The sequence below is a fragment of the Cygnus atratus genome, chromosome 13 (assembly GCF_013377495.2).
Source record: "Cygnus atratus isolate AKBS03 ecotype Queensland, Australia chromosome 13, CAtr_DNAZoo_HiC_assembly, whole genome shotgun sequence".
NCBI lineage: Eukaryota > Metazoa > Chordata > Aves > Anseriformes > Anatidae > Cygnus > Cygnus atratus.
In genome coordinates this window covers 11187327-11211479 of record NC_066374.1, presented here as the reverse complement: position 1 = coordinate 11211479, position 24153 = coordinate 11187327, and the positions used below count along the sequence as shown (strand labels likewise).

Here is a 24153-nt window from a genome sequence, read left to right as displayed (position 1 = left end):
GGCTCGCCGGCTCCGCCGGCCAATCGGCGCGGGCGGTTTCCGGGCGGTGCGCCGCGGCGGAGGTTCCGTGTCGCCCGCGCGGGCGAAGCCCCGGGGTTCCGAGCTGCCGCCGCCGCCGCCCGCGCCGGGGCCGGGCGGGGCGGGGCGGGGCGGGGCCGGCGGGCGGCGGGGGGGGGGGGGGCGGGGGGGGCGGGGCCGGCCTGGCTGGGCGCTCACGGCGCGGGCTGTCAGCGGCAAGGGCTGCAGGTAGGTCACGGGCGGTCGCCGCGGGGCGGGCTGCGCACACCCCTCACACCCCCGGCCGCGGTCCCGCTGTTTTCCCGTCCGGCCGGGCGGGACCGGGACCGGGACCGGGACGGGGACCGGGACCCCGCCGTGCCCCCCCCACCCCCCCGCCGTGCCCCGGCCCCCCCCCGCCCTGCCCTGAGCGCCGCGCAGCCCGCACGGGCCCTCAGCCGCCGCTGCCCCGCGGGCGGGCCGGGAGCCGGCTGCTGGGGGCGCGTGGTGGGGACAGCGCCGCGGGCAGGGCAGGGGCCGAGCCCCGAAGAGCCCAAAGCGGCCGAGCCCCCAGGAGCCCAAACCCCAAGAGCCCAAACCCCACAGGTCCAAACCCCAAAAGCCCAAACCCCACAAGTCCAAGCCCTAAAGCGTCCGAACCCCAAAAGTCCAGCCCCCCAGGAGTCCAAACCCCCAAGAGTCCAAGCCCTGAAGCGTCCAAGCCCCAAAGCCCCAAAAGTCCAAGCCCTCAAGAGTCCAAGCCTCCAAGAGTCCAGACCCCGCGAGTCCAAACCCCAAAGTGTCCAAACCCCACAAAGAAGTTCCAGCTCAAGCCAGCACGCCCTTAGCCCAGCACGCAGCTCGTCCGATCCCTGTCATGTACACAGGCTGTTTTTTGGGGAAGGATCAGCTCCCGCTTAGCTCCCCAGGAGCCGTGCACGCGGGGCCGAACTGGCCGGCTTTGGTCTGGAGCCGTGTAGCCACGTTAGCACAGCTCTGTGCCCCGTGCGCTGAGCTTCAGCATCGCTTCTTCCCTTGGTGCCTACATGGCAGCTCAACTCCTCTACCAGTCCGACCCCGTCCCCCTCTAAAACAGAACAGGAGGGTGGTCAGCACGCCGAGCCCCAGCTCTGGGGATGGTCCGAGCTGCAGCTGGAGCAATTTCTTTCGTTGTTTTGCTAAAATAATTTAATGTACCCACTTTAAAAGCAAATAAATTATCTTCGTCACAAGGTTCAGTCCTCTTGCTGGCCATCTTCACATTTGTTCATATGTTGTGTGGCTCAGAAAGCCACCCACGTCCCAGAACAGCACTAAACTTCAAGGCCCAATACCGAGATGGACAGAATGCCTGCAAGTCTTGTGGATGTCCGTGGGGCTGGGCTTTAAATCTGCCCAGCCCCAAACCTCAAACTGCTCAGTCTTATCCAATTACGTTGATGGCAACACTGAAATCAGCGTCAAAGGATGACACTGCAATCCTGCAAATTTAAGATGATTGGTTTTTTTTGGATGGGTTTTTTGGGGTATAGATAACGAATCGAGCAATATAAGGAACAGTTTTTACAACTTGTTTTAAATGTAAGTAAGCTTACTTCTTTCAACTCTGTCTTCCTTCAGGCTCTTTTATTGCTTTCTGATAAAATCAGCAAAAAGTAGGAATCGTGTAAGTTTTTCCCGTCTTGACGTTTTAGGTACAAATGTCTAAGCGCATACTTTTTCAAAGCTCCTGTTCCTTTCGTATGTTTGAGTTCCAAAGACAGACCTGTCGTACTTCAAACCCAATTGACGGTTTTGCCTGACCTCGAGATTTTGTTTGGGGCTCTAACTGGGCGCCCTCGTAACAGTCTTAGAGACTGGAGAAAAGCGAGGCCAGACCGAGCCTGTGAACTCTGGCAAGTGAACTCAGAGCTGTGGAGCTCGGAGGAAGTTTGGGTCAAATTACTGGGGCAAAGACTGAAAAGACGATGTTGTTAACTGCTGCCCATTCTGCACGGTGTCCTCTGCATGAGACCTTGTTCTGTCGGCCCCGTACCTCTCATTGCCACCACGCTCATACACAGGAAACACAAACATACATGCGGTGCTTTAGTCCTCCTGCCTGAAGTTCAGCAAGGCTGAACCAGGTTAGTATTTGGATAGGAGACCTTCCGGGAGAGCTTACTTGCTGTAGGAAGCAGTGGTGTTCACTTACGGAGCAATATTTTTCCAAAACTGAATCAATATTGAGCTGACAACATCTTCTTGTCCTGGGGATGATGAGCTGTAGAAATTCCAACTTTGAGTGGGGTATGAAAGCAAGTTCGTGAGCATTTTTGGTCATGATGGAGCTTTTGGCATTTTACCACAGAGTAGGAGAGTGTCCTGGCCAAATTCCAGCCTGGGTAATTACATTCTGCTGACTGAAAGTGAGCAGTGGCGATTGCTGCACTTCACTGTTGGGCAAAGTGATTTCCACACGTGGGCTTAAATTTGTAAAGCGACTTAGGGTGAAGCAGAACGAATAGGACTTACAGAGATGTCACTTCAACCCTCACAGCTCATTGCTGAAGGCCTCGTGAGGCTTGTCAGTCTGCTGTCACATTCCTTTAAATGCTGGCTGCTGGGGCATTGCCTGGAATGGCTGTAACACACCACGGGATGGTCTTCAGAGCTTTCTGTAACACACACACACATTGCCGCACGTCAAGCAAGGAAACAAACAGAATGGGAGAAAAAGAAATAATAAAAGAACGTTCAAAGCTTTCCTTGGTGTAAATTGCAATACTGTGAGAGTGCTGTTCAGGCTGATCCGTGGTTGGTGTTTTGTGTTCAAAAACGCTCAGTGGTCCTTTGGTTGGGAAAGGCAGGGAACTGCTGCTGTAAGGTAGAGGAGGCAACGTGGACGTGTGTTTCCTGTTGTATTTGTACCCCAATGTATAACAATATTTTTCTCTCCCTGACCTTCCCTGCTTTATTTTGTACCCAGATTTTCTTGCTTCTGTCCGAAATATGCCTTATAACTCCACAAGTTTTCGGAAGATCACTGTGTTTCACTGGGATAGGAGTATTGCATCTGCTTCATAGCAGGAAGATGTTACATGTATCGCACCTTAATTCTGTTCTACTTTAAACCTAGATAAAGGATGAAGACTGTCTGTACCGTTTTGATTACCTCTTCTAGGGTTCAAAGAGAGAATCATTTTCCCTGACCTCCATTTGCTAATGGCTCAGCTTGCTCTAACTGGCATACAGACAAACTTGCCGTTAACCAAACATTCTGGTAGGAAGAACCGCCTCCATGTCCAAAATTCCTTTGCCCCTGCTGCTATCGTTGGCTCTCAGTAAGCACCCAAAGTCTGAACTACGCAGAGTAACAAGAGCTGTTCACGAGAAGCCTGTGTATGAATGGACAATGCTGCTACCCTCTTAAGAGATGAGACGAAGGACCCTGCACAATGACAGCTCTGCAAGATCCAAATATGAGAGTCAAGCGTACGGAGTCTCGTGCTTTGTCTCCGGAGTGATCCTCGTTCTTGTTAAGCTAATTTCACCCGTTGCCACAAGTTTTGCTTTTGGGATTTAGACCATCATTAGCCACGGAACTCCTGCGTAAATCACCTTTTTTCTTCTTTTCATCTTTCTCTTTTTTTTTTTTCCCCTATTTTACACGAAGACTGTTAATAGGACTGTTAGTGGAATAAGCAAAGCCAATATTCACAGGGTTTAACCGTGTACCTATAGCACCTTTTGCCCCAGAATGCCTTACAGACGCCATATAGCGCGCACGTCCCAGCGTACAACTTGCCGTGCAACCTCCTCTCACGTAGGCATCACCTTAGTTCCCCAGGCTGCCTTCTAGGGACCCTTCAGCACATAGCATCCCACCCAGTAAGTCAGACGCCGCCCCGAGGTGCCTTTCAGGTCTGAGAGCTTTCTCCGCGAACGTGCTCAGAGCTAACGAGCCCGCGCGCGCGCCGATGCCGCACACCTGACGGAGCGCCGAGGAGCGGCCGAGGGCATGGCAGAAGGAGGGCACGCGGGCGCTCCTCCCGTCCGCCTGTGGGTGCGCCGCGTAGGTGTTTACTGCGATGAGCACCGCAAAACGTGGCTCGTGGCTGCGGAAGAGGCAAGTGTGCTTTGGGCTTCGCCGTGGTTGTGGCTTTGATGTTGCAGGTGCCTCTGCTGCATTGCCAGTAACTGCCTCCTCTCTTTGTTGCTCTCCCCCAGGAGGAAGGTATGCTGAGGGCTCGGATCCAAAGAGTTCAGGTTCCCCTGGGTGAGGCGCTGCGACCCAGCCAGCTCCCCCCATCCCGGCTGCCTCATATGTGGCAGCTGTCCCAGGGTGAGCAGTACAGGGATAGTAACTCTCGCGTTTGGGAGATAGAGCACCATCTCATGGTAAGGATGGTGGCGACAATAGACCATAGTCATTCCTGTTTGTGAAGTCATTTGAGATCCTTGAGGGACGGCAAAGGACTGTTGTTTTATTGAAGTCCGTTAGCTCAGCCCCGGTAACTGTAGACGTATTGAACTTTTCCTTGTCGCTTACAGCTCGGTGGTGTTGAAGAACTGCTGCTTAAACTCGTGCCTGGTGATTAATCTGGTACGTGGAGACATTACCCCTGCTTTGTACTGTGCTCTGTTTATTCCCAGTCATTCTTTAATACCAATTTTTGTCTTTCAGGAGCAGTCGCTCTAGGAAGATGTCCTTGTATGTTTTGTACAATAAATGATTCTCTCTCCACTGAAATGCAGCCACCCCTGGGGTGGAGGCACTTAAACAACACACAGCAACATCACACAAGAGTTAGGACAGGCAGTGAAGAGGAGTATCGTGTCCAATTGAAACATCAGGGGGAGTTCTAGGTAGGCAGAATGGAATTGCCCTAAGTGGAGTTTGGCCAGGATGCTGGAAGTAATGTCCTAGCGGTACTGCCAAGTGCTGTGGGATGGTGAATGACCAGAGGTTTGAAAGGCAGCACCTCCCTAGCTCTGGGCAGGGGCAAGAGCTGAACTGCGGCTCTGGGGGAGCGCAAGTCCCACCACCACTTTCAGCCACAGCGATGCTTTCCCTTAGAGGTCTCTCATCCAACTGCTGCTCCCACCAGCTTCGGCTTCTCTTTCTATTTCTCACGAGAGATCGTGGTTACAGGTGTCACAGCTGCAGAAAGTCCAATCGATTGTGTGAAATCCTGCTTTTCGGGGATGTGATTGAGGTTGATTGTGGTTTCTTTTGGGTGGAATTCCGAGAGGATTTCTCCTGCAACAAAAAAGCCCCCTTCATTGTTGTTGTTTTTACAGTACATACATAACTATATTGTTTTCTTGTATTTTTTTTCCCTAAACTCCTCCTCCAGATGCAGTTATATGAGTAACACCAACCTCCTGGACGTGTAGAGCTCACAGAGAGGGCTTTTACACAAGTACATGTTTTAGCATAAGGTTTAGAGGCATAGAACCGTGAAAAAAGACAGGTGTGTTCATTTCAGTCGTGGCTGGAATCTTTGTGCTTCCAGGTGGAGCAGGACACATTCTGACCAGAGAAAAGGAAAAGGCCTCCAAGCACAGCACTGTAAAACCTCCCTGTGCTCGCTGCCTACATCCTTTAGCCAGACACAGAGCTGTCACGTATGGAGGCCGCCAACGAGTTGCCCCTGGGAGAGGTGTGCTGTGAACGTTGTGCGTTCACTGGCAGGCTGGGGAACCCCTGTCTGTGTTGGCAGGCATCTGCAAGCAGCAGTAGGTGCTTTCTGAACTGTCTGTGGTAGGGAGGGAAATTGGGAACTCTTTAAAGCCCTGGCTTTAAGACAGTGTCTTTCCCTCCCACCCCCCAAACATTATTTCTACAGTAACGTTTTCCTATCATTTTAGTTCTCTGAACATGTCCCAGAAGGATCCCTGCCAGAAACAAGCCTGTGAAATACAGAAATGCTTGCAAGGTACCAAGTGTCATTTTGTCGTTTTGGTGTCTTGAGTTTTGGTGGAACTTGATTCTTTTAACCTAACCCTGCTCTCCTTTCACCTTGAGGAGGAAGCAAGCAAGCACATTAGTGTGACCTGATTGCAAAGCAAACCAAATTACAATGTCTGGTTTTAAGAGAGTTCCTTCGTGCTTGGTTGCAAGTGACGAGACACCATTAGTACAAAACGGAGCGTTTGTAACAGCAAAGTGTTTATTTCTGACGGAGTGTTCTCCTTGCCAGTAGTGAGAGCCTGTGTGTAGTCTTGGGACCGAGCTGTAGGCGGGGAGAGCTAGACATTATAATAAGCTCTCTTGCAGAGTGGGTAGTGAGGCAGTGGGTGGATTGCAGAAGACTGCAGAGCGTTCAGCTCGAGGCGTATCTTAAGAGCAGGTCAGACAGATGTCTGGCAGAAAGGGATGTGGTGTATGTGATCTGGCCTCAAGGTAGGAGATGGACCGGTGTCCTCTGGAGACCTTTCACAGCTGTTTTGTAATGGCTTAGCCAAATATTTGTAGGGAAGGGGGAGATTATGTGACAATGTGCTTTGGGAGCCTGAGTTGGGGAGAGCAGCTTTGTTAGTTGCGGAGAAAAATACTTCTCCAAAAAATTTGGTTGCTTCTTGGAAAACAACTTGCCCCGTAGAATGAATAAGAGAAAACATTCCCGTGTGCCAAGGCAGCTCCGCCACGTGGGAAAGAGTTCTTCCTAACTCACCTGGCAGAGCCCTTAGCGCGCGCTGAGCCTCTCTCAGGAACTCACTGCGGTAGCCCAGGGCAGACAGGCAAGAAGCTAGCGGTGCCACAGCTCAAGCAGCCAAGCCAGTTCCACGACAACTCATTTCTGCCTTTAGTTTGTTTGCAGACTGCAAGCGGGTTAGCTGAAATACAGAGAGTTGGGTAGGAGACCTGTGGGGAAGCAGAGGGATGGCTTTGCAGCCTGCTTCAAACACGGAGATCGCAACCAGTGCGGGTGCCACAACAGCCCCTGCTGGCTGGGGGAAAGGCCGAGGGGGAAAGCATCTGGGAGAAAGTAGGGAAAAGCAAGTCAGCCAGGTAGATGTCTGTTTTTCCCAGGATTGTTTTTTGGAAGCTGTGTTCAGCTCAAAGCAAGGGCTCAAATAATCCCCTCCCTGTGTGAATACATTGCCTGATTCGCTCTTACTGTCCTGATAGTTTGAAGCGTTCTGGTGGGAAGAGCTGCCTTCTCTCCCCATAGTAACTGCACTTAAAAGCTCATGTTTAACAGTGTTGTGGTCCCAGCTATGACAATGTTACTTTCATAACAGTCGTGGAGGTTACTCCAAGCATTTTACCTGCGTAGGTTTGTGTACAGATTTGATCTGACCGGTTAAGTGTTAGCAGAGAAGCTTCTAGACGCTGCTACGCGCACGCCCCCATCCTCCACTTCTTTAGCTAACGTTCTGGAGTGCTGTTGTTGTGCGTGCATTTCCCTGCTGTGATATTGTCTGAGCTGCACAGATGAAGCAGCTGAGTTGACAGACAGCGAAGCAATTTTTCCTGCAAGAATTAATTTAATAGAGGATGTACACAGAACATTAGCTGACTAATACCCACAGTGTATGCCGTGCGGAGGATGAGGGCAGGAGCAGGAGCACTGGGAGATGCTGGCTTTTCCAAGCCTGCTGTTTTGCAGTGGGTCATTGTTTCAAAAGATCTTGCCTGCTTCCTCTGTGAGACTGAATGCCCACTGTAAATCTTTTTCGTGTTTTGCTGTCCGTTGTATAACTAACCATTGTGCTTTACAGGAATGCATCCCTGACGGATAGCAGGGCGTGCCTGAACGTAGCAGGAGTGCTAGAAACAAACCTGCACAGGCACAGGAACAGTTAGGAGAGCCCTCGGAGCACTCATCATAGGAACGTTACGGCAGAGAGAGATTAGCTTTCCTTTCCAAGGCCCTGCCACACCTAGGTTGCCAGCTTCTTCCTCTTGAACCCAAGGGAGAGCAGCAGGGGCTTTGAGCAGGTGGATGGAGCTGCAGGTATCCTTCCCAAACCACCTGAATCCATTAGTCTTAGTTTCCTAGGGCCTGGCAGAAGCCCTGCTGGGCCTGAGCCCCAGCTGCTGCAGGTAGTTGATGAGGGCCAGTCACTGATGAGGCTGGGCGCTGAGACCAAAGCACCTCCGCTGTAAGTTCAGAGCAATCTGGAGGTGACACTGGCCGGCCAGGCCTGCAAAGGGCTCACGTTTGGGATCCCTGGGCAGGCTCAAGCCTTTTGTCGTACAAAGCAGTAACATCACTGTAGCCTTTTCCTCAGGGCCGACCTCTGTGCTTGTATTACACGTCCCTCACCAACCCGGCTAGGGAATTCTGAGCCCCGAGCTCAGCGTGGGCTGCTTTGCCCCTTAAAAGAGCCCAGAAAGAGGCATCCACTGCAGCCAGCGCTACATGTGTCTCACTGCGGGCTGCTGCCGCTTCTTTTAGTCCTCCAAAATCAGCAGTGGGGTTGAGTGCGGCCGTGCAGCGTCTGTGCTGCTCGCCTGTGTGGCAGAGGCGGGTGTCTCTGCGCCCCTCAGGCCGGCCGGCAGGCGCTGGGCCGCACGAGCCACCCGCGGCCTGCTCACGTAGCCCAGGGCTCCCCTCCCGAGCCGGCCCCACGAAGCACAGCGTCACACCGCCACGCCGCCGAGGATAGCGGCGTCAGGCAAGGGGCTAGGGCTGGACAAGGCACCTGAGCCGCCGGCACAGCGGGAACCTCGCTGAGCCTGAAACAAAGGCGATACGGAGGAGGCGCGGGGATGGGCCCAGCTGGTGCTTGCGTGAAGGTGGCTATGTACACCCAGTCACCCCGCGCCAGGGCTAGCAGCCCGTTTAGCCCGGTGTCCCCTCTCTGCCAGTGTCCGAGAGCAGGCGCCTAGGAAGGAAAGGGACAGGGAGAGGACAGGTCCCAGCGACGTGGCTGAGGGGCTGCCCGAGCTGCAGGGGGGACCCTTGTGTGGAAGGGGGCCACGTCGCTGCCTCCCTGTCCCCGGCAGCCGGCTGGCTTACGCTCCTGCTAGCACGCAGGCTGCGGGGCTCCCTGCTAACCGCATCCTGCCCCTGGCAGCCCGCAGGAGGAGGGCTGCAGCCACACGCCCCACCCCTTCCTTTTGCCAACCCTACAGGGATGACGGGCCCACTCGTCCCCATTTATACCAGCTCCTCTTGGGGTGCCCTTAGACGTTGTAAACCTTGTCACGACAAGGCAGCAGCGTGGAAGAACAGGGATCACACGATCCAGCTTGAAAGCACACAGGCTGAAGAAAGTAGGGAGCAAAGGGCAGCCTTAGGGAAGCCTCATTCCTACTGGAGTGGCGAGGTAGCTCCAAACCTGGGGGACGGAAAGTGCTCCGTCCAGACCCGCAAGGCTGCGTTAGCATTGCGTTAGACAGCTGACACTAAGGAGAGACTTTTTTGTAGAGCAGGGAAGTGACAAAATGCCTGTCAGCAGTTCTTGCCTGTCAGAGCAGCACACTGCCCAGCATCCAAAGGCTAGACACAGCCCCTCGGGGTCAGCACCAGTTCCCCTGTGTAGACTCTGTGTCTCCTTTTTATTTTCCAGCGAACAACTACGTGGAGTCTAAGTGTGCAGCTGTGCTTCAGGAGATGCGGAAGTGCTGCGCCCGGTACCCCAAGGGCCGCTCCATCTGTTGTTCAGGTTTTGAGAGAGAAGAAAGAGAGAGAGAAAAGCTTAAGACTACTTCAGAAGGAATTCCTCCACCACCTCAGTAACACAATGCAGCTCCAGCAGGTGCGAGAGCACGGACTCACCTGCAGAGCCCATGTGTGTTTTTTTCAAGCCTTCTCTAGACTTTCAGGAAAGCCAGAAGGCTCCTAGAACACACCATCCCGTGCACCAAAAAGTATAACGCAGTACCAAGAGATGGCCTGGTTAACAGACTGTATTTTCTGTACCAAAACATCATCTACATTGTCTTCGCATTGCAACTGTGTCTGTGAAAAATCGGTTTGATGTTTTTAGAATGCTCACCTTACTCTAACCCATCCTTGCTCTCAAAATGGAGGGCTGGAACCAAGTTACTCTGGCTTCTAGAGTGGGAGGTACAGGAAATGTGCTCATAAGAGTGAGTTTAAGCGTGACACATAAAAAAGTCCATCTTGACACCGCAGAGGTATTGCTGCCATCATGCAGTAGTTCCAGACAACATTCACCTGTCCAGTGGTTCAAGCTCAAGAACGGGAATCAGGTCCGGGGTTCGTTCCTAGGTTTTGCATAGCTCATGAGTGACTACACGTCACTTTGCCTAAGTGCCTCACTTTCCCACTGGACAGAGTTTTGATTACTATATTTGAATTGCCTACACGCTGCTATTTGCATGACAATAAAGATGTTACAGGAACATTATTTCAGGGATTGCTACAGGAATAGGATTTTTTTAAAAAAAGCAATATTCATTTGGGAAATCTGACTGTTGATATAAAATTTATAAATTTCTGTATAATTGAAGACCTTTAAGCAATATGTTATAAATCCAGCGTAATTCAGTACGCTGGTACCCAGGGGCCTATCACAAAGCCCTGGGCTAGATCCAAGAACCGACTTAGGTGCCACTTACTGAACAAGCAGTTGTAGGCACCCACTTTCGGTACAGCATTTCAGACTCACACACAAACCGTCTGTGTCTGGACCCCAGGGAGAGATGGCTTTTCAGAAGCTCTCACCTGTGCAGCAGAATTTCCTGTGACCTGTAGGAAGAGCTTGGTAGACAGGTTCCTGCATCACCCTTTAGAGCTGCCTACGTCTCTCCGTCCACTGTAGCAGGAGTCCAGGCACCTCAGTGGGTGCCACGTCCAGGGCACCCACATACCAGACTTTGAACCCACTAGGCCACTAACTCTGTCATTAGATCTAGCCGTAAGGACTTCTGTGCTGTGATCAAGTACAATTAATTATGAAATACAGCTTCTATAAACAGACCACTGTAGTCTAGGCACAATAGATGAGTGTATTGAAGCCTAGAAGAGCAAACCATCTGTATTCACTGCTCTGAAATACCATAATACAAAATAAATGACTGGAACAAATTGCAGTCTCAGTGTGGTTGTTTATTGAGAACCCAGCATAGCTGTAAGCCGGGCAGCTTGGCTGCTGTTCACTGTCCAGAGCTACATGTGACATTATCATGTTTAAATAGAAGCTGCTTGGTATTTTCACAGCCTGGGCTAGGAATAATTCAGAGCTAGCCTTACTGGACAACAAAACAGAGGGGTGGCGGGGTGGCTAATGCTCTTGAAAAGCAGTAGAAAATCATGACAATGATGTGAAGCAGCTCAAACACTTAACAAGTAGCTCATTTTTCCCTCTTGCCCGATCTGAGCAAGAGAAAGAAAATGACTAATACATGATCAAAAAAATATTTAGGCTTCTGTTGCACCTACCAAAATCTTTGTATCCACGCCCATTTCTATTCAGGTAGAGCAAACTCCATGAGCAAGAAACCTCTGAGGCCAGGCTGGCAGCAGAATCACCTCCTGCCCCGGAGGCATCCCAGCTTCTGGGAGCGTGGGCAATGGGTGCCAGGATCACCAGGGAGAGGGATTTGTTAAGGCAGCTCACCCTCTGCCAGGGCCACCTGCAGAGGAGGGGAGGCTGGTCGTCCTGTGCCACCAGACCGACTGCAACTGCACCCACAAATAAAATGCAACACATAGGGCGAGGCGAAGACACAACACACTGGTTCCCGAGAAGCCAACAGACCTCACACAGAAATTAGAGCAAAACTGTTTAATAAAATATCACTTCAACAAGCATTTACATACAATATATAAAAAGACTTTAAAAGCCTAGTGTGTTTTAAACCTTCCCATACTGGTACAGATGCCAGAAGTTGTTGAAACGAGACCAAAAGGAGCAAGTGTGTTGGGGAGTGTGGGGGGGCACACCTCATCTTTGGCACCTGCAGCAATGAAAATGCATTCCCACAGAGCATCAAACCTTCCAGTGTGGGCACACAGCGTCAAACAGTGCCAGCCGTGAGCCCGACACTGGCACAGCACAAAGATTTGCCAGATGCTGATGTCCTTGTCCACTCCCTGCCTGTGCTCACACCAAACTCAACATGGATTTGTCTCAACCACTCGCTTCCTGCAGGAACTGAGACGTTTTGGCTCCCTCTCCGGGCCATTCCTCTCCATAGCAGCAAGTCGAGACCCTGTGGAGCAGAATCCAGTGCACCCCTCCCTGCAAAGGGCAGAAAGCGACTTATCTGAGCTTGAAAAACAGCCCTAAGGTCTGCTCATGATTTACTTTGAACTTTGCCGTTGGGAAAGATTTGTGATGCACCTCGGTAGAAGCTGGGTTATGCAGCACACCAGGCAGAGGGGAAGCAATGCTGTTTCCCTACAGGAACGAGAGGTACTCTGCAATACAAACGTATTAATTCAGCCACATCCAGCTGTGCAGGGTTACTAAAAAAAGAAAATGCTTTTGTCACTCCACTCCCAAACACCAATTTATCAAGGACCTATTTGCTGCATCGCATCACTCCTGCAGCCCTTGATGGCTTTCCTAAAAGTCATCGTTAAAAGGATGTGAGCCCAGCTGCTCCTTTATTCTCCCTGGTAGGACAGGAGCAAGGACACCAACTTAAGTTTCCTGATTACCTGCAGCCTCTCTTCATCTCCAGAAGGTGAGAAAACCTCAGCTAAATCGAAGTGTTGCCATGCTGACACTTCAATCAGAAGCGAAACAAAACGAACAAGTGCCTTGTGCTCAGCCCAAAACCTCTGGTGGCAGAACCCCCAGCTCCAGCCCTTCAGCAGCTCTTTGAGGAAGAATCCCCACTGTACCCACACCGAGAGCCAACAATCTGTGTTCAGAACGGCATCACACGACACGGGAGATGGGGTGCAGCTGCTGACCGCTGTGTCCTGGGCACCCACGTGCATCACCATTCTCTACCATGTTCCCCATGAAAGGTGGGCTTCACATCAACGTTCTGGGCAAGAACACCTGCGTGTACCTGCTGGAGGACATCACCCTACACCATGCAAGTCCCCACACTCTGGAAAGTGCTAATGCCAACCAAGCACAGCCAATGCAGAACACCTCTAAGATATTTTTTTTTTTTTTTTAACTTTTTTTTTTTTTTCATTTTTCTTGTAGGTTAGAGTTCTGCTCTGCACACAACTGCACCGGGCCAGACCTCCCACGAACACCTGAGCTCTGCATCTGGGCTGCCTCATCACCTGCAGAAGAAGGGCTACAGCCGTTGGAAATAAGCAAGGGGATTAAGCAAGCAGGTTGTTTTTTTTTTTTTTTTGTGGAAATGGTAAAGTCAAAGAAGAAACAAAACCAAGGCGAAGAGCTTGGAAATGATCTACTCCTACAAGGGCACACCCATTTTTTCCCCACCCTTTTTGTTATTTACAGTACCCTGTTTTTGTATGCAGAGTGACAGATAAGCAGGCAGGCTGAGCTGCTCCGCATAGCATCTTCGTAACCACAGCCTCAGGTTGGGGGAGAAACAAACGGGAGTTGTTGCCAAATGCATTCAAAGGATTCTGCGAGTCCCGGAAGCTGCTGCAGGAAGGCAGCTGGCCCCCCGACCACGGCAGCCACCAGGGTGCAGACAGATGCTGGAAGCACTGAAGAGTCCAGCTGCTTAAAGAGATCAGGGAGCTGGAGTTTGCACCCTGCAGCAACAGGGAGGGGACTGTGCTCAAAGTAGTTCTAATCAGGTTTCACCTTCTCTCTCCTCCCCAGACACACCACAATGGAGCTGGCCACAGGGATCCTGGACCAGCACAACGTCCCCTGAACACTTGCCATCTACAATCCCGTCCCACGTGGTTACGTCTGTAAGAGCACCACCAACTCCAAGGTGGCCAGAGAAGGCCACGGCAGGCTTACAAAGACCACTCTGAGCCCCAAGGTGCTTTGCAGAGAGCGGCACAGCTGAAACGCCGCCCACGGCAGGCAGGCTGACACGGACAGGGCGAGCACCCCGCGAGCCTGCTCACCACGAGAGCGCCTCAGCACAAGGCTGACAGCCAGCAAGCGAGAAAGGAGCTCTACTTTCAGAACACAGGACACGGAGAGAGTCTGGAGCCACCCGTGGCGCTCAGTTTCCATCTGCAGTGCCAGAGCTGCACTTCCAGTAAGGGCTATAAATAACAGCAGGCGAGGAGCCAAACAGCCACCCACGTGCAGGGCAGGGGGAGGGCAGAACCCCCACCGCCACACACAGCATGAACGTGCTCCTTACCCACACAGCCCAAGCTGCCCCCGACACCTCTGCAGCCACTCCAGGACACGCAGGAACATCTGCATTTCACACCCAGCTCTGCACAGAGGGAGGCACAGGCTTTCCAGGTACCGGAGCGAAGAAAGTGCAAGCTAAATAGCAGTCAACAGCTGGCAGCTGTTGTACACATGTACTGGCAGACAAATGCACAGGTCCTGGACACCTGAAAAGAAGCACGTTTAAGAGATTTCTCTGCCACCACATGTTTATGAGGCTGCAAGTCATCTGAGAACTTGGGACTGGGTGTATTTGGAGGGGAAAGAAATCACAATGATGCATTGGAAGTCAAAAACTTTCAGGCCAGTCCCAGCACCCAGACAGCCCAGACAGGTAAAAGCTGGAAGTCTGGAGCAGCGTTGTAAGAAATAAGGGCTGGAACCTGTGAGCAGGGGGCTGAGCCTGTTGGAAACATCCACTGACTTTTACGTTAAAGGGAACGGGAAGGAGAGGAGGGCAAGGGAGGCTGGGCACGAAGGGAGAGTCAACTGTAGTTCCTAGGAAGCCATTCCAAGCAGAAATCCTCCAGCAAACCCTCCAGTCAGGATAACGTTCTTCTTCAGAAATATGATCACCTAAGCATGGGAGAGAAGAGCCAAGAGTGTTCTCCAACAGCAGCAGCCACTCACCCACCCTCCCCATAGTAAGGCACCTCTCGGGCTGTTCTTTTAGGTGGGCAACACTGGGAGAGCGGCCACTGCTCAGCACCAGCTCAGCATCCTCCCTAACGGCCTCCTCCCTGCTGTATCTGTGGCACCTGAACTGTGAAACAATCCCAGTGCAGCCCGGATCCTCTGGTGGGTGCTGTGCAGCTGAGCCTGACAGAAGGGCTGCTGATGGCACATGTGAGTCAGATCATGCTATGGCAGAGCCCGGAATAACCAGGCCGCTGTGCCGCCAGACCTGCTTAGCTCTCCTTCTCAGCCTGCAGAGATGCTTCTCGAGCTCCCCACAATCCCGGCACATTTTCTTCCAACCCCAAGGACTTTGCCACAACAAATGGTGAGTAGGCGTCACGCCTAGAAGACGCCCTGTCTGCCTCAAATTCATGTAGGTAGCTTTGCCATCTCACTAGTTTTGCTTTTACACAAGCGCTCCCTCCTTGTATTTGCATGGTGGAGGATCCACAGGAGCCCAGAATTCAATGCTGTTTCCTGCCGTGCCTCCAGGAGGGCACCTGCTCACACCCTGGAAGAACTGGCTCACCTCATCCACTCTGCTTTTCACTTCTGGAGACATTTTGTTACCGCTGCTGTGAAACTTCAGCTGCTGCTTGGCTTTGTTCACATCCCGTTCTACTAGCTTCCAGTCCACTTTGATGTATCCTGTGTGGTTTGCGATCTGGAACGTCGAGGGGTAGAAAGAAAGCTCCTGGAGTGAAATCCTGGCTAAACAGAATCCCGTGCCCACCCACCCCTTCCCTGACCAACGCCGCCCCCCACACCCTGGACCAGCAGGCTGAGAGATGAGCACACAAGCTCAGAAACTGGACAAAGCACCATCCCTGTGGTTACATCTGTCCTGCAACATCTGCCTCCCGCAGTAATCCTCTAACAGAAGGGCACACACACTGCAGCTTAGCCTGTGTCAGCCTCCCTAGTGTAAAGCTGCCCCCCCTTCCCCCTCACAACTGCCATGTACATCGCTGGGACGCTCCGCAGCTCTCCTGCTGCTGCGGGTGGACGCTGCTATTAATAGCCTGTTCCTCCCTGAGTATTTCATCTGGTCAGGATGATTCAACGGGGTGAAACTCTCCCTGCTCAGAGCGAGCCTCTGGCTTTCAGCAGAACGAGTGGAACCAGAAGAGTGAGAACGAGTCATACGAGATAGGGCGCCTTGGGAGCAAACCACCAAAGGCTGCTGCGTGAGGTCTGAGCGCTTTCTGCCTCCTGCAGGATACACAGACTCGATTTCAGCATCTGAGAGGTTCCCCTCAGTTTCTGAGTTCTTAGAAACCAGAAGAAATGGCCGGAGGAAATGGCCTAACTACAGCAGCCAGCTCTGACCAGCCCCTCCTGCAGCAGCAGTGCAGATCGCCGCGGCCGAAGCTTGCTTCCACTTCACTCAGGTGCCTCTGCAGCAACGGCACCCGCGTGCCTTGGCCTGGCCTTTGTTAGCCAGCCCCAAGCAGACAGCACCTTTCAGCGATCCTGAAGCTTATGCTCCTGCTTTGCTGCTACTAAAGCAGGGAGGAAGTTTATTCAGGGATTTGAATTGGCCCTGCAAGACGTCAGCAGCAACCCCCCCCAAAACTTTAACAAGTCTTTGCAGACCGACAGACTTGGTCAGCCCTGGCTATTAAGAGCTGAGAAGCACCCCTGAGGTGATCTAGGGTGTTTCTACGATGTTCTAATGTAACTCCACAAGCAGCATTTGAGCACGTCTCCAGTTCTAACATGCTTTATTTACGCTGCCTGTGGACATGGGGCATCGACCTGTGCCAGGGAACATACGCCCATGGCATCCGCAGGCACACGGGGCCTCTGGCAGAGCAGGGAGCTGACCCCACACGTCCCAACAAGTAAGGAGCACTAAGACAGCCCTTCCTCCCCACCAACAGCGTTCTCCCAAAGCCTGGCCCGCTCTTCGTACACACCTGAAGCAGGAAGAAGCCACCTCCCACTGCTGTTGCTGCCAGCTTTCCAACTTTCTGGAAGATGAAGCCAGTGCACCTGCAAATCAACCAGGATCCAGTGAGGAGAACGCGACACCAAACACGCCCATCACGCATCCTACAGACCGGCCTGCCTTCGGTGCTGATTGCTTGAGGCTTGGAGACAGGCCGGCTGACAGCAGAAGGCCACACGCAAGCAGAGAAAAAGAAGGAGAATTTGTGCCTGGCCAGATGTGACACTTTGCAGCTCTTTACTTCTCATTACGGCATGTCAGGCTTTCACAGCTTTGATCCTTATCTCTTCAGCATCGTGTTCTCCCAAAAGCACAGTCGGAAACACGTGGTTTAACCAAAATCAGCACGTGATTTCGGTGGGATACCTTTTTTTTTTTTTTTTTTTTATCGTCATCTCCAGAAGGAGATTCGGCGGCACACCTGCCGTTCCCCCACGAAGGAGCGCGGGCGGCAGGTCACAGGGCTAGCTTCCTCGCGGCCCAAACAAGCAGCGCTTCGTCCTTCTCGTTCCTGCTGTAGGCAGACACGAGCGCCCCGAGGCCGTGCCGCTCCCCTGGCAGGGCTGACGCTTTATCGGCACGAAGGACACCACGGCAGCCCCCAGCGCCCCAGCGAGCACCGGCCCCTGCTCGGCCCCGCGGCTGCAAACGGCCCGGAGCTGGAGCTGGAGCTGGGGCCGGCCCCGGGAGGGCTCCCCCCCCCCCCCCGGCCCGCCCGCCGCCCCCCCCCGGTGCCGCTCACCAGCCGGTGACGCCGCCGATGACCAGCTGCGTGGCCACGTTGTACTTCTCCGCGCTCGACCCCGAGCTGGGCGCGAACACCCTGCGCCACCACGGCCGGCTCTTGGCGTACTCGGACAGCTCCAGCACGGTGAACGCGTCCTCCGGCCGGCCTGCGGGCACCCAACACACCGCACGCCATCACGGGCCGGGCCGGGCCGGGCCGGGCCGGGCCCGACCCTCGCCCCCCCCCCGCCCCCGGCCCCGCCGTCGCCGTGGCAACGCGCCCGCCCCGCGCCCCGCCGCCCACCTCCGCCCGCCGCAGCCATGTTCCCGCTCCGCCTGCCACTGCGCCTGCGCGCCGCCCCGCCCCCGGCGCGGCCCCGCCCCTCCGGAGGCGCTGGGGGCTGAGAGGGGCCCTGGGGCTCCGGGGCTCCGCGGCGTGAGGTGCTGCGGGCGGCGGTGCCCAGCCCCGGGCAGCCGCCCAGCGCCCATGTGGGTGGGATGCCAGCAGGGCTTTCGCTCTTAATGACCACGTGGAGAAGGAAACGGCGCTCTCTGAACGTTTATTTGCTCCCTGCCAAGCGTAACCCCGCTGCGTTTGCTCTGCTGAGCACCAAAGCACCGTGGCGTCAGTCAGGGTCTCCCCTCACCAAGCCCCCCACCGCCCCCGTCGTGCCGTCCCCACCGAGGGCAGCTCCCGCGGGCGCAGCGTGGTGACGGCCCGTTGGTGACCCAGTAATCAGATGTAGCTGTTAGCGGGACGGTCAGACAGATCCTACACCGACTACTGGGCGGCCAACAGCACCGTGTCTCCGCTGGGTCTCCGGCCTCGGCTCCGGGCAGGGCTGGCGGCGAGCGGAGCGGCTTCCCCTGGGAAAACAAGATGTGGTGGCCGGGTCCCGGCACGGCTGGGACGTGGTGGGCTCCCAGCCCTGGCACCGGGCGGGGTTGTCCTTGTGCCTTCCCCCTGCCTGGTGCCAGCTGGGTCAGCCCCACACGCGGGGTCCCAGGGCACCCGCAGCTCCAGCAGCATGGCCCCGTCCTTCCCGGCACACGTGCACCATCCTGCGGGCGCTCGGCTTCCTCCCGCGGCAGGGCAGGGGCTGTGCTGCCGGGGGCTGCCGTGTTCCTGCTCGGTACGGAGGGTGTTAAGGGGCTGGGGGGCAGCTGCAGAGCCCAGCACTGGCACCTGAGCACCCCGCGGCCATCGGGGCTCCCCGCAAGTTACCAGCCCCGTTTGGCTCAGGGGGTGCAAGACCAAAAAGCCTTTCTCCATCTCAAATGCTTCCCATCCCTCCCAGTGACCACCTCCCAGCCAGCGTGGCCGGTGACCCCCTGCTCGCCAGCCCACGTGGGCTCTGCAGCAGCACCCAGCAAACCCATCTGCTCCCAGCAATTCCCCCCAAAATGCTCAGACCCACTGAGAGAGGCACTGTACCTGGCCGTCTCCACCAGATGCCAGGGTTCCCCGCCGAAAGCACATGTCCCCAGCACACAGGGACATGGGGAGCTCCCAGGCTGCTACCCCGGTGGCTCGGGGTGACATCCAGGTGCCTTCAGCCTTGTGGTCCCAGTTCACACGCTCTGCCGAGGCTGTGATGGAGCCTCTGCTTTTAGTACGGCAAGAAGCAACGCCTGAATTCCCCTTCCCCTGGCTGGGACATCCGCGCTGGTGTCACGCAGACGCACAGGGACAGCCCCGGCACCGCGGCCGGCCGGGGCACGCTGCAGCTCGCAGATAGGAAATTTGCAGCTCAGCCCTGTCAAAGCAAGAGCGCGGGGATTTTCAGCGGGGTTTCTCTTTCTGCCCATGCCTCTCTCTCTCTTCTCATTTTCTGGAAATGAAACCAATCATGGGCTCCAGCTTTTCGTGCCACTCGATTGCTTTGGGTGGGGGCTACAGCCCTTCTCCTTTGCTCCCCCCAGATGCTAGGGGAACTTTTCAGCTCTGCCCCAGCCTCCCTGACTTCCACACCGCAGAGGAAGGGGCTTTGTTATCCCTCCAGCCAGCAGCTGGGATCTCTGGTTGCAGACGGGAGCTGAGCAGCCTGGGCACAGCAGAGCATTGTGCCGAGCCGCAGCGAGCCCCGGCCGCCTCTCAGTCCATTCCTCCTGCGGAGAAGTGCTGGCTTCAGGCAGTAGATGGGTGCTGCCAGCCCGGAGCGCAGCAAATGGCACCGAAGTGGCCGCCTGGGCGATGCAGACATTCTCCTTCCCACTCGCCACTGTAGTCCAGGTGACCAAGTCCTGTTGCTCCCTGCATCAGTTTCTCCATCTGTAAAAGGCAAATAACAATCGCTGGATGCACAACAATCTGCTCATTCAGCTCTTGTGTGTTTTCTACCTCTTTGGCCAGCACCGTGCCCTGGTCCATCTCGCCTGACAACCCCTCCATCTCGCGGGGCTGCTCCCTCTGCCGTTGCTGCCCGGCCAGCAGACACCCTGCCAGCCCCAAGAGATGGGGCTGGTGCTGGGGACACCCGTGGGTGCTGGGTGCGGTGGCATCCCCTGGCTCAGGGCAGCATCCCAGCGATGGGGGCCAGCAGGGCAGGGGGTTCAGGATCTGCAGGAGCTCGCCACAGCTCCGTGCATCGGCTTCTTCTCTGTGAGAATCGAGAGAGGATTTTTCTGGGACAGTGCTTCCCTTACCCAGCCATCCCCGTGGAGCGACACTAAATTCCTGTTGTTAAATTTAGCCCTTTTTGTGGCTCGCCAGGAGCTGTGCTGGTGCGGGGATGCCCAAGTTGAGCAACGCTGAGCACTGGGGGACGGGGAGGAAGGGCAGCGCCGGGCCCTTCCCCGTGCCCTGAGCACAGCAGTTGTGGGGCAGAGCCACGTCCCGGGGCGGAGGGGACGCGTGCCTGAATCTCAGCAGCCCTGGGGGTTTGGGGCTTATTTCAGGAGCCTCCTGTTTTGGCAGCTGGGTTGTGGCAGCTGGGCTGAGCCAGGCATCAAAAACCGGACAACCCAGAGGGAACGTGAACCCTTCTCCAGGCTGACCCAGCAGCAACAAGCTGCACAGCAATTGCTCTGAGCTTAATTTAATCAGCCAAGGGTAATTAGGTGACTTATGAAGGACTTGTGTGCCAGGAGACTGCTCTGGTTTTCCCTGGGCTGCTCTGAAACGAGGAGCTGAGCTCCTTCAGCAGCATCCCTGCGAAGGCAGCGGCATCAGGAGCACCCTCCAGCCATGACCCCCCCAGTTTGCAGCCCCCCGGCTCCCCCAGGCGCAGCCCCAGGGGTGCCTGTAGCCGGGAGCGCGGCCGTTGCGCTCCCGCAGCCTGAGTCATTCAGAGACACCTCCAGCGTGAGAAACGAGAGAGAAAGGAGAAACGCTGCGCTGACCCACTTATGCAGGGAAGGGAGAGGGGAGGACAGCTGGCTGCTTTTTCAGACCTGCTCCACGGTGGCATTTCTGCTCTGGGGCCATGCTGAGGGTGCTCAGAGCTGGATTTGCTGCCGTTTCTGCCCCCGGCACCGCTGGGCTGCTGCTGCGTGGGCTCCCACAGCCGCAGGTCGGGTGCTCTGGGCGCTGCACGGGGCTCTGGCCCCTCGTTTGGGGGGGACCCTGCGAGCCCATGCGGCGTTGACCAGCCCTGGGCATGTCCGTGGAAGAGGGGGGACGCGTCTCGCCAGCCCTCGGGCAGGCAGGTCCTGGCAGGACGTGGGCAGCAGCGGGAGATGCTGCGGCCTGAATGCAGTGGTACAAGGGGCCGTGCCCCGTCCCTCTGCCAGCTCGCCACCGCCGGTGGCACGGCCATGTCCCAGTGCCCTCTGCCCACGTGAGTGCTGGGAAGGGTGCGCACCCGGGGGCGGCCGCTGCTTCTGAGCCACGCTGTATTCCCGAGAAGCCACCGTGAGTCACTCTTGCTCTCTCTCTCGCGCACACACACATGCACATAAAAAGTCCCAGGAGAGATTAGACACTGTTCACTTTGTTCTGAGTCATTCTTACCCGCCCCAGCCCGGTGTCGAGCTGAGAAGCGCACGCTGCAGGGAAACAACCCGTGTTTTCTGCTTGCACGTGGGTCCTTGGCTCGCACCAGGCAGGTTTCTCCAGGGCTTTCGGGGGCAGCAGCCTGTCCCGGCTTCCCCATCCCATCTGCACTGACAGATCTGTCTGCTGGGGAGGTTTGGGCATGGCTGGATGTGCCCAAGCTGTGCCTCGGGTGGGATGGGGATGCCGATGCCTCCTTTGAAAGTGCAGCCAGCACCTGGCCCAGCCCAGCCTCGTGCGTGGTGCTGACGCGTGGCAATGGCATTTGTGTGGCTCCGCGGAGCTCTCGGAAATGCCAAGGCTGCCGGCGGCGGGGCCGCTCCTTGCGTCGGCCAGCTGGTTCCTAGCAGCTCCTTGACTCGTGCCCCTCAGTCACTCGCAGCGAATAAACGGCCTGTTTGCTCTCAGACAAACCCTTCTGGGGCTTTGTCTGCAGACCACGTAAGACGCCCGTCAGCAGTGGAGCTGCTGATGCTGCCCCGTTGGCCGGGGCCACGTGTGCTCCTGCTGGGGCACAGCGGCTCTGGCTTAGCGAGCTGAGCTGGGGGTGCTGCGCTCCCTGCAGGCACCCGGCTGTCCCCAGCCTTGTGCTGCTCTCGCTGCCTGCACAAAGCTGCCCACTCTGTGCAGCGAGCACCAGGACCTGGGCAACCTCACCATGCGCCCTCCAGTCTCCCACCTGGACACCCCTCCCCACAGCTGTCAATATCTTGATATTATCATTTTTTTTATCTGCGCCCTTGGGTTAGACCCCGTCTCTCCCATTTACCCCTAAGTCCCTGGGACAGGAACCTGGAAGCTACCTCCTGGTAGCTGGAAATGGTTAAACCCAGCAATTCACCAGCACCTGCCTGTGTCAAAAACTTTAATTTCTGGCTGCGTCTGGGCTCTTGGCACCGCAGCCCCCAAGGGAAGCTTTGCTCTACTCCCCTCTGTGATCCCGGGATGTTGCTGTCCCCCGTGCCCGGAGTGTCCCTTCCTGTCCCTGACCCCAAACCGCACTCTGCCGTCTTCGTGGTAGCTTTGTCTGCATGGGGACATTTTCCCCGTCTGCCTGTTTCTGGAAGAAACACCTTTCCCAGCCTTTCCGGGTGAGCGCAGTCCGGCGACACCGGGAGATTCCCAAGCGGGCTGACTGGAATAAAGTCACGTCCGTGCGGCGGGGGAAGCGCTGCCAGAAGCACAGCTGGATCTGCCGTCTGCTCCGGACCCGAGGGTGACCCTTTCCCCTCCAGCTCTGAACAATGCCCTCGACGTGTCACTGCACGGAGCAGCGTGGCAGCTGCCCCGTGCCAGCAGGGCCCCCCGCGCTGTTGTGTCCCCGTCAGCAGCCGTGGGATGGCTGCGTGCAGGCGGTGACCATGGCTCGGACAGATGGATCGGAAGGCTTTGTCACGGGAAGCGACAGCGGTGGCCTCTCCCCGCTCTAAAACACGGCCGGGGGCCAGGTGCAAAGCACCCAGGGCATCCCCGCCTGTGACACACCGCTTGTTTTGTCCCACAACATTGGCCGGGCTGTTGCTCATCTTCCTTGCGGAGAAAAGGAGTCCCAGGCTGGGCAGGGAGCCAGCCACTGGCTTGTGAGCTTGAGGAATCGTGTTCCTCGCTGGCGTTTCAGCTCTCGGGGAGCGCTTCCCACCCCAGCCACATCAGCCAGCCCCTGGTGAGCGCAGGAAGCAGCGGGCAGCCCCTCACTGGCAGGGGTTTTACAGCGGTCCCAGGGAGAGTCCCCCCGCCTTGGGTGCTCCCCACCTGCCGCCAGAGCCCCGGGGGTGGTTTTCCCCTTGGGCTGGGGCTGGTGTAGAGAGTGGGTGGGAAGAGATAGGGTGTCCCCAGTGAGGCGGTGAGGGATGGCCCTGCTCCGAGGGTGAGGATGGGGAGGTGTCCCCGCACCCATGGCCACGGGGTGCGCTGGCACGGTGGGGCTGGGGTGCTGGAGGTCTTTCCCAGGTGATGCAGGGCAGCAGGGATGCATTCTCCTGACCTCACCCACGTGAATTCACCCCACCCAGGGCACAGCTCCCAGCTCCCTTCCCATCCCTGAGCACTCCCCATCAGTCTCCCCCACCCCGTGCCAAGAATTCACATCCAGGATCCCAAAACACCCTTCCCTCCATCACCCCTACTTCTGTGCCCGGGGCACCAGCCTGTGCCAAGACCCATCACACGGACACGTCTGCACGTGCTGGGGCAGTCCCCGAAGGGGTCACCGCTGCCCTTGCACTCCTGTTGCCCTCCCGCATGATTTATGGGGTCCTTCCCACCTCGCTCGTCCCGCGGACGCCGGGACGGCGCAGGGCGTTCCTCCTCATCTTCCTGCCGTCGTGAGCAGAACCGCGTGCAGGCGTGTGTGTGCATGAGCACGCGTGTGCGTGTTTGGGAGGAATTTCCTGGACTTGTAAAGAGAAAATGAAAACAAAACAAGCGAGTTTAAAAACAGGGGGAACGTTGCAAAAACGTTGCAGTGCATCTTCTCCGAGCTGTTCTGCGGCACCCTGGGAGGGACCATAGAAGACGAGGGGGTGAGGAGCTGCTGGGAAGGGGCATCCCAAGGTGTCTCCTGACCACTTCCCTCCCACATGGCTCGAAGCAAGGTTGT

At 55.9% G+C, this 24153-nt stretch overlaps 3 protein-coding genes across 7 annotated transcripts; 2 read left to right on the top strand and 1 right to left on the bottom strand.

Annotated features, from left to right (window-relative positions):
- Positions 1 to 187: 187 nt before the first annotated feature.
- On the top strand, positions 188 to 10988 carry CMC4 (C-X9-C motif containing 4). 2 transcript variants are annotated; one of them, XM_035541422.2, is made up of 3 exons: positions 188 to 246; positions 5851 to 5918; positions 9505 to 10988. In XM_035541422.2, exons 2-3 carry the CDS (start codon positions 5861 to 5863, stop codon positions 9672 to 9674), a joined length of 228 nt encoding a protein of 75 aa, XP_035397315.1. In that variant the 5' UTR covers positions 188 to 246; positions 5851 to 5860; the 3' UTR covers positions 9675 to 10988. The 2 variants fall into 2 exon arrangements, with proteins under 2 accessions (XP_035397315.1, XP_035397314.1); XM_035541421.2 differs by lacking the exon at positions 188 to 246 and adding an exon at positions 4698 to 4845.
- Positions 3962 to 9642, top strand: MTCP1 (mature T cell proliferation 1). Of its 2 annotated transcripts, none has more exons than XM_035541420.2 (4): positions 3962 to 4105; positions 4207 to 4377; positions 4531 to 4582; positions 9505 to 9642. In XM_035541420.2, the coding sequence occupies exons 1-3, from the start codon at positions 3998 to 4000 to the stop codon at positions 4576 to 4578; spliced, it is 327 nt and encodes a 108-aa protein (XP_035397313.1). In that variant the 5' UTR covers positions 3962 to 3997; the 3' UTR covers positions 4579 to 4582; positions 9505 to 9642. The 2 variants fall into 2 exon arrangements, with proteins under 2 accessions (XP_035397313.1, XP_050569313.1); XM_050713356.1 differs by lacking the exon at positions 9505 to 9642 and adding an exon at positions 4664 to 4729.
- A 685-nt stretch (positions 10989 to 11673) lies between the features above and the next one.
- FUNDC2 (FUN14 domain containing 2) lies at positions 11674 to 17927 on the bottom strand. 3 transcript variants are annotated; one of them, XR_007708789.1, is made up of 6 exons: positions 17865 to 17926; positions 17577 to 17727; positions 16803 to 16878; positions 15413 to 15547; positions 12247 to 14781; positions 11674 to 12144 (listed from the first exon to the last, which is right to left on the bottom strand). XR_007708789.1 is itself a non-coding variant. In XM_035541418.2 (5 exons), exons 1-5 carry the CDS (start codon positions 17881 to 17883, stop codon positions 14704 to 14706), a joined length of 459 nt encoding a protein of 152 aa, XP_035397311.1. In that variant the 5' UTR covers positions 17884 to 17927; the 3' UTR covers positions 11674 to 14703. The 3 variants fall into 3 exon arrangements, 2 of the variants coding, with proteins under 2 accessions (XP_035397311.1, XP_050569312.1); XM_035541418.2 differs by having other exon boundaries at positions 11674 to 14781; positions 17865 to 17927; XM_050713355.1 differs by lacking the exon at positions 12247 to 14781.
- Positions 17928 to 24153: the final 6226 nt, after the last annotated feature.